The 12,090-nt window shown below is 35.8% G+C and overlaps 1 protein-coding gene across 8 annotated transcripts in view; it reads right to left on the bottom strand.

Annotated features, from left to right (window-relative positions):
- The window catches only part of ULK4 (unc-51 like kinase 4), a 256,096-nt gene that overhangs the window by 190,002 nt on the left and 54,004 nt on the right, over positions 1–12,090 (bottom strand). For all 8 annotated transcript variants that reach the window (XM_072853762.1, XM_072853760.1, XM_072853764.1 and 5 more), the window contains one exon: positions 11,070–11,153. In XM_072853762.1, the coding sequence (XP_072709863.1) occupies positions 11,070–11,153 (84 nt within the window). The remainder of the gene's footprint in view (positions 1–11,069; positions 11,154–12,090) is intronic.

The raw sequence follows: 12,090 nt of genomic DNA, 5'->3' as shown, positions 1-12,090 counted from the left end.
CAACAGGCTCTGAATAGCAAGATTATGAGATATACAGTTACATTAGGAAAAATAAAATTAATTACATTAAACACTCTTTATTCAGATGAGCCAACAACCCCCTGGGATAAAGAAAAAGCCTTCTTGCAAGTCAAGTTATTCCATAACTCCCTTCTCTTCCTCTTCTGAAACAGACAATCCTGACCAGTGTTTAAGATAAACCATTGGGTCCCACGTACTATATCAATTCCTAAATTTCCATAAGGAATTCTGAATCCTTCTTATTTTTAATACTAATCAAATAATTTTATCTGCAAAATCATTTGTGGAAAGCCACTGTATGTGTACCTTTAAAGTCTACATAAGACTATTCATACTACAGTGTCTCCATGGAATAAAAAACATCATGTCAGAATAATCACGAGCCATCATCACATCATGAACAACACACGGCAGCAGTCCTTTCTCAAGAAAACTGTTACTGGCTCCAGTGGAAGCTTAACTTAATACAGATCACTTAAAAGCAGAATCTCTACTTTCTCTATCTCTTCTCCCCCTCACCTCCTTCCTTTATTATGTCTTTTTTTTTTTTTTTCACTCTGCTTTCATTTAAAAGCAGAGTCTTTACCTTAACAGAACAGGAAGATTCATTGCTGGTGGTTTTTTGGCTGTGCATTGCCTCACCTTATCTCAATCTTTACCTATGAATAAGCGAAGTCTTTCAACAATGTCTTAAATAGCATTCATGAGTTCAGCAAGAGTGAATTTTAATATGAGAAGGACAACCAATTTAATTTGTCAAGTCTACCTCATAGCCCGGCTTCACAAATAATTCATCATAATATCTAATTGATTTCTTTCTTAAACTAATCTCTACATTATCCTACTAACCTTTGGATTTCTGACATTTATCTTCACAATCGGAACCACCAACAACTGTGAGCAATGATAATAAAACCTTTCAGAAAGCAGTACAAAAGCCTTCCAGAAAGGGAGAACTTATACTTCATTAAAAATATATTCAGTATCCACTCTTCCTTCTACTGACTTAGGTATTCTAAAATATAGACACTGATGTAGAAATATTTGGAAACTCTAGTATAATGCTGTTAAAAAAAAAAGCTGTATTCATCATTTTCATGCTAATCCTTCCTGTTCTCCCAAAGAACTACAGCTCTACTCAAAATACTTAAAAGAAATACCAAAGCCAATTCCCATCTAAACCAGTTACACTCTTTTATAAAACTCTACTGATTTCTTTGGTCTTCCTTCTGATTTACAGCCATGAAACCAAAGAGGATTTAGGCTTCTTTGTTTTTACAGTTTTAATTACTGCAATATATTGTATCATGGCAATCTATTAAAGACCTAAATACACAAATGCACATACATGTTTACCAAAATTAAGTTTCTCAAAACTTTTTATAAATAATGTTCATTTTTAATCTTTTTCTGTGAATTATACTTCAGAATTTCAGTCTTTTTTTTTGTACAGTTAAGGTAAAAATACCTGGATTTATCAAAATGACTATATGCATTTAAAATCAAATCCATAATTGAAACATTAGTAGTCAAGTTAAATCTCTCTTATATATGAAGTGATTACTAGGAATGCCAATTGGGACTGCACTGCTACTATAAGCAGGCAGAAACACTTAATAAATGCACTATAATCCCATTAATAAAACATAATCAAAGCATTATATAGCAGATAATAGTTATTATGAATGTTACAAATTTCCAGATGCAATTACAGCTTTTCTTCGCAAAATTTGGTCCTGAAGATGTGCTTTATTTCCTTTCAGCCACTGCTGAGATGAGTTATGCCCTGTACCAGATAGTCCTGGTACGTTGGCTAAAAAAGGTCATGTATTGTCACAGCGCTCTAAAAACTCAGTGAGGCTGTCAGAGTAATTCCATTTGCTGCCACCTGAGATTGTCCATCTCAGCTCCTCTGGGATCTGTTCCTGAGCATCATCTAAGTAACACGACTTGTACCATTTTCTGCTTAATTAGCTCTCTGGAAGGGAAGCCTGACCTAAACTAATATTTGGCCTCTTAACTAAAGGAGTCATCCTGTCATGTTACCAGGACATAAGCTATGTTAGTGAACAGAAATGGATCTTCAACATATGAGTAAAGCAGTTTCATGTAACAGTTAACTTCTGTCCATATCATGAACTGCATCAAATATAAATCTATGAATAGACTGTATCAAAAAGAAGCACATACTCTAATTTCACTGGGTTTAGATTTCAATTAGTTTTTATAAAATGCACTTAAAAATAAAGCTCCTAATTTTCAGTCATGTTGAACACTTGCAGATGTATGTGTTCCCAGTTAAAAAGTCATGGATACTTAGTGAAAACGAGCCCTGAGTGAGAAAGCAAATGCCAAAAGGTAAATAGATGTAAACTGCTAAGAGAACTTCTTTTAATGAAGCCTTTCTATTCCAATTGTGGGGAAAAAAAAAAAAGCAAATCAAAGTAAAGTCATCAAAGAATCTACCTTCATTTTTTGAAATAACTGAATCTACTTTATATTTTTATTGGTTGTTAAAAACCTAACAGTGCACTAGAAGTTTTGGAGGCACTGAAGATATAGTCACTACACTAACCAACATACTACCTAAAAATAACATAATTTAATTTAAAGGTTAAGATAAAATATTTTATGATCTTTTTATATTATACTGTGTATAGATACATACACTTGAGTAAAAGCATAATACTGATAAAGAAACATTGGAAAAGCTAAAAGATTCACGAAGTAACACTTTATTCCATCATTATTCTATATCAATTCCCATATATTTCTTCCTTTAATCTAAAAAGACAGATTAAAAAGAAACTACAAACATAAATTAATGAAGTAAAGCTGTATCATCCTAAGCATTCATGATTGTAAGAATGAAATCTTAATTTGGCAACAATTTGCAATATAAAGCCCTCACAGAGAAGAAGAAACATGTAGAAATAAAAATTTTAAATACCTTTTGTGGAAAAAAATTTAAAAATTCTGTCAGTAAACTACAGAATTGATATCTAAAGAAGAAATTAAAGTGATAATGTATATGATTCAGACCATTACTTTTAAACTATAGGCAATTCCGTCAGTAAACTAAAAAAATGATGTGTAAAGAAGAAATTGAAGTGGTAATGTGTGATTCAGACTATCACTTTTATACTATAGGCAATTCTATCAGTAAACTAGAAGACCTAAAGAAGAAATAAAAGTAAGACTATATATGATTCAGACTATCACTTTTATACTATAGGCTGTCCTATACTTTCTGAGAAAATAGTTATGATTTGATTCTCCGCCTCCAAATTCTCCTTTCTCCTTCAAATTCACTGTAAACGAACTGCTCTGGCTAAGAATATACATTATAAAACATACTGCCTTATATTATATATTGGCAATTGTTTTTTAAAGTTATATTTTATTATTAAAATTCCTCATCAGTTCAGAATCAAAACCCTCAGATTTATACCTTGCTCCCTCATAGAGGAAGAATTCCATATGAAAGAGGGAAATGTGTACTATATAGCTTACTGGCAAGCTCTAATTTATTAAAAATCTTGCTTACACAGTACCTTGCCCATCCAAGAGACAGAAAATTATCCTTTGTAACCTCATTTACTATTTCTAATTCAAATACATTCTTCAGGTACCATGCTTTAAAGTGAGAGGATTATGCACACTCTTAAAAGCCACATACAGCTAATTAGCTATAACTGTATGTATTACTTTACCCATGCAAATGCATTGCCTATATATTTTTTCCAGGTTCTGTGAAGTTATTACTAAAATTGTATATAATTGTGTACCTTATATTTACATGCCATTTGTAAGCAGAAATGGACAGATACCAAACACCTGAAAGCTTTTTTAATGGTTCCTCTCTGCTTTCACACAGGAAGACTTAAAAGGAGGCTTGCACACAGTTTCTGACTTCACTACCTAGTTTCAGTGAAGGACCCCATCAAAGCACCATAATCCAGACCAAATCAGACAAGAAAAATAAGACACATCAAAAAGTAGTTTGGATATGGGAACGATTATTAGTTCTAAGACTACTATCAGAAAAAAATGTTTAAAAGGAGGCTCTGAAGGAAGAGAGGGGCAAACGTAAGGGAGAAAACAGTGGAAGCAGAAAGGTGAGAGGATTGACTGCAACATAAGTGTAAAGAGGGGCAAATGTAAAGCAGAAACTAAAGGTGAGATTTCACTTAGTTAAGATTAGGTTGAACCTTAAATGTGGTAATGAAAAGCAAAAAAATATATGCAGAGTCAATGAGGAGATTCAAATAAGAGATAGGATGATACATTTGGGGTAAAGTAGACAAGGGTAACTTCAGCAAAGGAGTTTTGAATAAACTAAGTAAAATGGATTAAAGGAAAAGGGTAGCCACATTAGCATTAGGTACTTAATATTAAATAAGAATATCCTTTCTGAAACAGAAAGTATCTTTCATGACTGCATAACACAGGAACTGTAAGAACTAAGCACTTTAGCTGTAGAAACCTGGACCCTGCTATCTTAGAGACTGCACACAAATATTTGAACCTTGAACTTAGACACAAATACAGATGCCTGGAACAGGAATTTTCTGTCACTGTTGGAAACAGTTGTTGGAAGAGATTAGTAAATAAATATTGGAATATTTACCACATGGGTTCTGACAGACTGCAAAATTATACCACTACTAAACATGTCAAATTGGGCTTATCATTTACTTATTTATGAGTGTACCAATTTCCTTATTTTGACACATCACTGAACATGCCTGTTCTTTGCCCGAGTTGAAAATCAACTTCTATCTCAAGGTAACAGTAACAGGAGTGAAGTGCAGGAAGTCTGAACTTGTGATCCCCTACAGTTAAAAGACTTTCCCAATCTTCTACTCCACTGTCCTAAAACTCCTTTCACCTATACATACACTTGTCGCTGTTAGATTCTCAGGCATAGAAGGTATGTGGAAACAACAGTACCAGCATTTTCTGAACATTTTGTTCCTTTATAGGCAAATAAAAGGAACACAAGCACATTTCAAATTCCTTCCTGCTCTACTGTTCTGTTTCAGAGGGCAATTCTGCTCTGATAATGACAAATCTTATAAAACTCCAGAGATCCAAGTACACCTCAGAGTAGTTCATAATGAAACCGAAGAACAGCGAATTTACCTTACAAAACTCAAAGCTATATAAACTATAGCACTGAATGACATAAATTGGTTTTATTTTCTTGAATTCTTATTAAATACATCAAATAAAGCTTCTTAACTGTCAATAAAAACTACAAGTATTTGTAATGCATATACTTAACACACTGTGGTAATTCAGAATTTATTACAAAAAGTTAGTTTGCCATTTTCATAAATACTGAGGCCATATACCAACATTTGCTCCAGAAAACATACTGATGTAAAATTTAATTAAATAAGCTTAGAACAATCAAAATAAATTTATGATTTACTTAAATTTAATTATAATTTCTTAATTACTAATGTAAGAATGCAAAGCTTACTTACACGTAATAAATTGTTAGATCAGGGAAATTTATTGAATATATAGCAGACTACAGGCTACAAATGTAAAATAAATAAATACAGGAGCTAAGATCTTAAGCTGCAGTCAAAGAACATTAAGCACAGTGAAGGCAAACTGAGACAATATTTTCAGGATTTTCACATCCAGTGCTTTACTAGTGCAAGCAATAAAATTGACAGAGAACCTCATTTTAGTTTTAAGTCAGACCTTAAAAAATTCTAGATTGTTCATTTTAACTATTTCTATTATCTCCTATTTCCCAGCAGGATGGGGGGGAGGAAGTGTCATTCACACACTTCCCTACCACACCTGCATATCAGCCACTAACCATTGTGAGCCACTCACCTTCCACACAAAGTAGCTCTATGCCTGCTACCAGAGCAATGCAAAGTTGATTCATTAAAAAAAGAAAAAAAAAAAAAAAACAACCCCCACACAAAAACCAACACACACTACATTAGAGCCAGTCTGTTAGGTTCGCAGAAAAGAGCACTGATTTGAAAACTGGAGAGGTTTGAAAAGCAACAAGAAGGGTTTCTATTGGTACATCAGTAACAAAAATAAGACTAAGGAAAATTCACTGCTGAACGAGGCAGTGCCAAAGGACATAGAAAAGGCTCAGGAGGTCAGTGCCTTCTCTGCCTCAATCTTCACTGCTCTCAGGCCTTCCATGCTCATGTGCCAAATAGCAAAATCTGGGGGAGTGAAGTATACCTACAGGACAGGAAGACTGAAGCAGGGGACATTTAAGCAAACTGGACATGCATAAGTCCACTGAACCAGAAAGGATGCAACCAAAAGTGCTGAGGAAGTCAGTCAACATTGTTGTGAGGGAGCATACATCTTCAAAAATTTGTGGTGATCAGGAGATACTCCCATTAACTGGGGGCATGGGGAGGGGGAAGCAAAGGGCAGGCCCACCTTCCAAAGGGCAAGAGGAGGAATCCCTAACTCTGTCCCTGGAAAAATTACAGAGCAATTTTGCCTGGAAGCTATTTGCAGGTACAGGAAGGGCAAGATGACTGATAACAGTTAGAACAGATTTATCAAGAGCAAAACCCACCTGACCAACATGACAATCTTCATTCACAATATAACTGGCTCAGTGGACTAACAGAGACCAGTGGATTTAATTTACTTCAGCTTTGACAAGGCTCTCCAGATGGTTTCCTGTATCTAACCAGATAGCAAAGACCTGGATTTAAGTGGACTACAAGGTATGTAGAAAGCTGGTTGGACTACCAGACTCAAAGGGTTGTGATCAGGAGTACAAAGTTCAGCTGTGGCAGTTGGGACTATCAAGGGTCAACATTGGGGCCAATACTGTTAATCATAGCATGTTCACGGATGACACAAGCTTGGAGCAATTTGTTGAATCAATAGAAGGTTAGGCCAGCAAACAGAGGGGTTTTAAGCTGAAGAAATGGGAAGACAGAAACCTCCTGAAAGTCATAAGAGTCAAATGCAAAGTCTTACACCCAGGATGGAATAACTCCCACAGAGCAGTGGGGCAGAGATGGATCTGGAGACTCAACACAACAGGTTGAACACAAATCAGCAGTGTTCCCTTGTGGCAACAAAGGTTAACTGCATACTGGGCTGCATTACATGCCAGTGCAGCCAGCTGGCTGAGGAAGGTGTTTTTTCACCTGTATTCTGAAACGTGAGACTATCTGGCCTGCTGTATCCCAGATTAGTTCCCCACTGTAAAGTGTGGCCTGCTGTGTCCTAGTTTAGTTCCCCATTGTAAGGTGCGCTTTGACATACGGCAGTTAGTCCAGAGAAGGGCCACCAAGATGACTGAGGGCCAGGAGCACATGATGATAAAGGACAGGCTAAGAGAGGTAAGTTTGTCCAGCCCAAAGAAAAGACAGCCTAAGGATATAAAGGGTGTTTTCCAACACCTCACAGATCGCTACAGAGAAGATGGCACAAGACTCTTCCTGGAGGTACCAATGAAAGGTCAGGAGGAAATAGACACAAGTTGTAGCAAGGGAAATCCCAATTAGATTTAAGGAAAAATATTCTTCACAGTGATAGCAGTCTCACACTGAAACAGTCACAGAGTTTGCAGAATAACCATCCTTGGAGTTACTTAAAGCTTAAGTAGACAAAGCCCTGAGCAACCTAATATAACTTTGATGTTGAATGCAACTAGAAGTTGGCAATGTTTTGACTGGACTGTATAACCTCCAAAAGTCCAAACTAAATTTTTCTTAGGATTTGCTTCCCCTTACAAACAAAAAGATAGAAGGCACTTGGTCTTGATTTTCTTTACATGAGACCATAGGTTGTGCTTTATCCTCTGTGAGAAAGACTATATGAATGTAACCAGAAAACACTAAACATATTTTTTAACCTATCTGGCAATGAATTAAGAAGCGATTCTGAACATTAGGGATTTTTATTCCAGTTGTCGTCTTGGTAGCAGTCTTCTGGACTCACTCTTGAATGTCAACATCTTTCTTGTACTGGGGAGCCCAACACTGAACATGGTACTCCAGATGTGGTCTCATTTGTGCTGAACAAGAGGGGAAGAATCACTTCCCTGAACCTGCTGGCTATTCTCTTGCTAATACAGCCTGTGTTGCCACAGCCCTTGGCACATGGGCTGCTAAGGCCCATGCTGGCTCATGTTCAACTTTTCATTGGTACCCCCAAGTCCCTTTCTGCAGAGCTGCTTCCTAGGGAGCTTGTACTGTTTCAGGGGGTTATTACATCCCAGAAGCAAGCCCTTGCTCCCACTTTTGTTTAATTTCATGAGGTTCCCATCAGCCCACTTCTCCAGTCTGTCCTAGCCCTTCTGACTAGCAGTCCTGACATCCAGCATATTGATGCCTCTCCTCCCCCCACCAATTTGGTGTTATCCAACTGGAGAATACAATGCAGCTGGTCACTCTGGTCATTACTGAAGACATTAAACAGTATTGATCTCTGAGGGACACTGCTAGTTATTGGCTGTCAGCTGGTCTTTGCATCACTAATCACTTGAGCGAATTTTCCTGCCCACCTTATCTTCCATTTATCCAGTCCATACCTCACCAATTTGGTGATAAGGGGAGTATGGGAGAGTGTGTCAAAGGCCTTCCTAAAGTCCAAGGCATACAACATCCACTGCCCTCCCCTGTCCACAGCGCCAGTCATGTCCCCATCATAGAAAGGAATCAGGTTGGTCAGAGGGCTGGAGCATATGACATACAAGGAAAGGCTGAGGGCGCTGTTCAGCCTTGAGAAAAGAAGGTTCAGGGAAGATCTTATTGCTGCCTACAACTACCTAATCAAAGGATAAAGAGAAGTTGAAGACAAATGTCCTCAGAGGTGCACAGCCGTAGGACAAAAGGCAATAGCCACAAGTTGTAACATGGGAAACTCCAATCATATACAAGGAAAAACTTTTCCACCATGAGGGTGGTGCAGGCATTGCCCAAAGAGGTTGTGGGACCGTCATTCTTAGAGACATTCAAGAGTCAAATAGACATGTCCCTAAGCAATCTATTTAGACCTGCTTTGAACAGGAGGTTGGATTAGATGACCTCCAGAGGTCCATTCCATCCTAAAGTATACTATAGTCTTACAACTTCAAACATGTTTAAAAAAAAAAATCTCTAAGACATTTGGTCATATTTTAAGTCAGTTTGATGACACTGCACAGATGTTTTCATAAAAATTCATTAAGTAATTTTTTTTATAACTTTTGCTGCTAAAGTTTGCAAAATCTACTTTTTCACTAAATAATGTGATAGACTGAAGAGACTGATATACTATCATCCTGTATGCATCTACTTCCGTAGTCCTACTCTTACATGGTTTTGAAACAAATATGCAAAAGGGACACCATAAATTGAATTGAATACTTTGAAATCTGTCTCTGTCTGTTTTTCCATCTTTGTTCATTCCTCCTCCACCCCTGCATCTAAAACATCTGGAACAAAATCTTATTTTATATCTGACTATTCTTTCTTTAAAAAAGTAAATCTCTTGCAAACAGATGTCTAACAATAATATGATTTTAACTATCTAGTTTTAGATACTGCAACATCATTTTCCAAGAAAGATGGGTGGCTGGTAAAGTTATGGAGGATAAGAAGAGGATTGGTACAAGAGTGGAGGAAAAAAGTAGCACAAGAAATTGTAAACATCCATAATAGCGGGTGGTAAATTTCTCTCTCAATTTCCATATGTTGTGAAGTATTTTACATATTCACAAATATTTTTGATTCTTCAAATGGTACTGTTCTTGAAAGTTGAGGCTGCTACAACTGAGGCAGAGCAATTTGTATTAGTACATTTGCACTGTACTCACACAAACAAGCACGAATACTTAAACTCCATTACAAACCTCGAGCATCTTCACAAACAGAAACTGTAGAAATGCACAGCTGTGCTTGGTTAGTCTAGACATAACTTAAAATTTACACTTAATTAAATTTAATTCAAACTATTGCATGGGAAATATATTTCTATTTTGTGTAATTTTTTCAAGAAAAATATATCAAGATAAATTATTAAGAAAATTTTGACATGTTTCAGGATTAAGAAATTATTGTATTCTATAGAAATAAATCAGTGTCTTATGGACGTCTTGATTTAGTTTCTCTACACTGAATATTCAGAAATAGCAAGTCTTGCATTACTAAATTTATAATTAAATAGCTTCTCACTAATGTGCCTTAGAATGACATCTTACTCTAATTTATGAGCTGGAAATAGTCCACAATACAAACACAGTTGTTCTTGATCACCTGAAGGTTTGAAGATGTTAAAATGCATCTAGACTCTTCCTCTATTAATCACAATCTGTAGGCAATAAAGATCTCAAAAAAGAAGGCAAAAAGGTATTTCTCCTGCTTTCCCCGCTCCAGCAACCTCCAACATGTTTTCTGCCTTGAGCTTTGCCTTGGGCAAAAATAAAGTCAAGTGGTCTCATATAAACAGTAAATGCTAACCCTTTACTCAATTCTTTTTCATTTTACAAATTGGAACTATACGCATGTTTTTCTTCCCTTCTTCTAACACAGCTAAGTCATCACCAAAAAAAATGAAGAATACAGCATAGCACACGTACAAGAATAAAACTAATTACCACTTTTTGGCCTCAAAAGACTGCTAACAAACCAGTAGGATAACAATGCAGTTTTCAAAAACTGTACATCAGTCACTTCAAAATAGAAAGTAAATCTTGCCCAAAAATACACTGTATGAAAATCAAATTGCAAGAGGACAGTACAAACTGTCAGAACATTTCTCAAAAGAAAGCCAGAACATTAATAAATTCCACATTTATTAACAGTAATTTATATTTACTATCCTATTTCCAAAAAACAACCAGCAATACATAAATGTTGAATGTACAGAGAACAACACTGTATTTTTGCATTAATCTCCTGCTTAGGTCATGGTCTTATCATGATTATTTAAATTCAAGAGCAATACTTGGTTGACAAGGTACTGCAGTGCTGCAGGCTACAATCCTCACGCAATGCCTAAAGGGTTATTACAGTGGAGAAATTCTATTGAGGACAATGAAAGAGCGTTACCCCTTCCCGAAGACACCTCATTAGCACAGTGTAAGCAGCCGAGGGAACAACGCAGCGTTCTCTGGGGTGCTCCCTTTTTTCCTCCTGAAATGAAGCCAACAGCACAAATGATTAAATCAAAAAATCACAATAATCTCACTCACATTAAAAATGGGTAACAGATTCCTAATAAGGTTCATATTATACACATTTTCAAATTAACATATGCTAGAAAATATATTAAATTCCAGGGTAGTATTACTATTTAATGTTATTTCATGTGCAGCACAGAAATGGATATTTTATTAGCTTGCTTAAATAGTCTCCAAAATCCGTAACAGAATTTGTCCTAATATTTCTGGGTTTCATTGATTCCTTCTATTTCACACACACAAAAATATTCTTGCATTCCTCTCAATCATTTTGATTACTTCAGAAAGAGACAACTGATTATTAAAATTATTATTAATCTCTTTAAATGTGATTTAATTATACCAAATAAACAAAATTAGTTTTGTCTAGCAACTAAAAAAAAATGTAAACTTACTTTGGAAAAAAAATATTCAAAGTCATACAGGGAGATATAAAGTATTTAATAAAACTTAGTGTATGGAATAGCCTTCAGTACATATCAACACTGTTCCAAGATCTTTACATGTATTTCCTTGAAATCACCCTGTTAGAGAGGCTAATTCACCACTAGTTGAATCAGGGGTTTGATTCTTCCATTAGAAGTTAATGAACTCCACTTCGCCCCGCCCAGTAGCCTACTGTAAAAATTCAAGTTTAAAAGAGGACACTTGTATATCATTAAGATTTAACTAAAACAACCTCCATATCTAGGCGATTAACATAGAGATGTTACCAAGTGAAAAAAAAAATATAGCCTCTTTTAGGAAAGAAAATGAGAAATAATAGGCATTCGATGGTATGAAGACAATATGCCATGAAATCAATATGTAGCTTGTCTTAATAAGTAGACAAAGGATGACAAGCAACAATTCCTTCAGAAATTATACGTTTCTTGAACCCTACTGATTAT

This window comes from Ciconia boyciana, chromosome 2, assembly GCF_034638445.1.
Source record: "Ciconia boyciana chromosome 2, ASM3463844v1, whole genome shotgun sequence".
NCBI classification, from domain to species: Eukaryota; Metazoa; Chordata; class Aves; order Ciconiiformes; family Ciconiidae; genus Ciconia; species Ciconia boyciana.
This window is presented reverse-complemented; position numbering and strand designations above follow the sequence as displayed.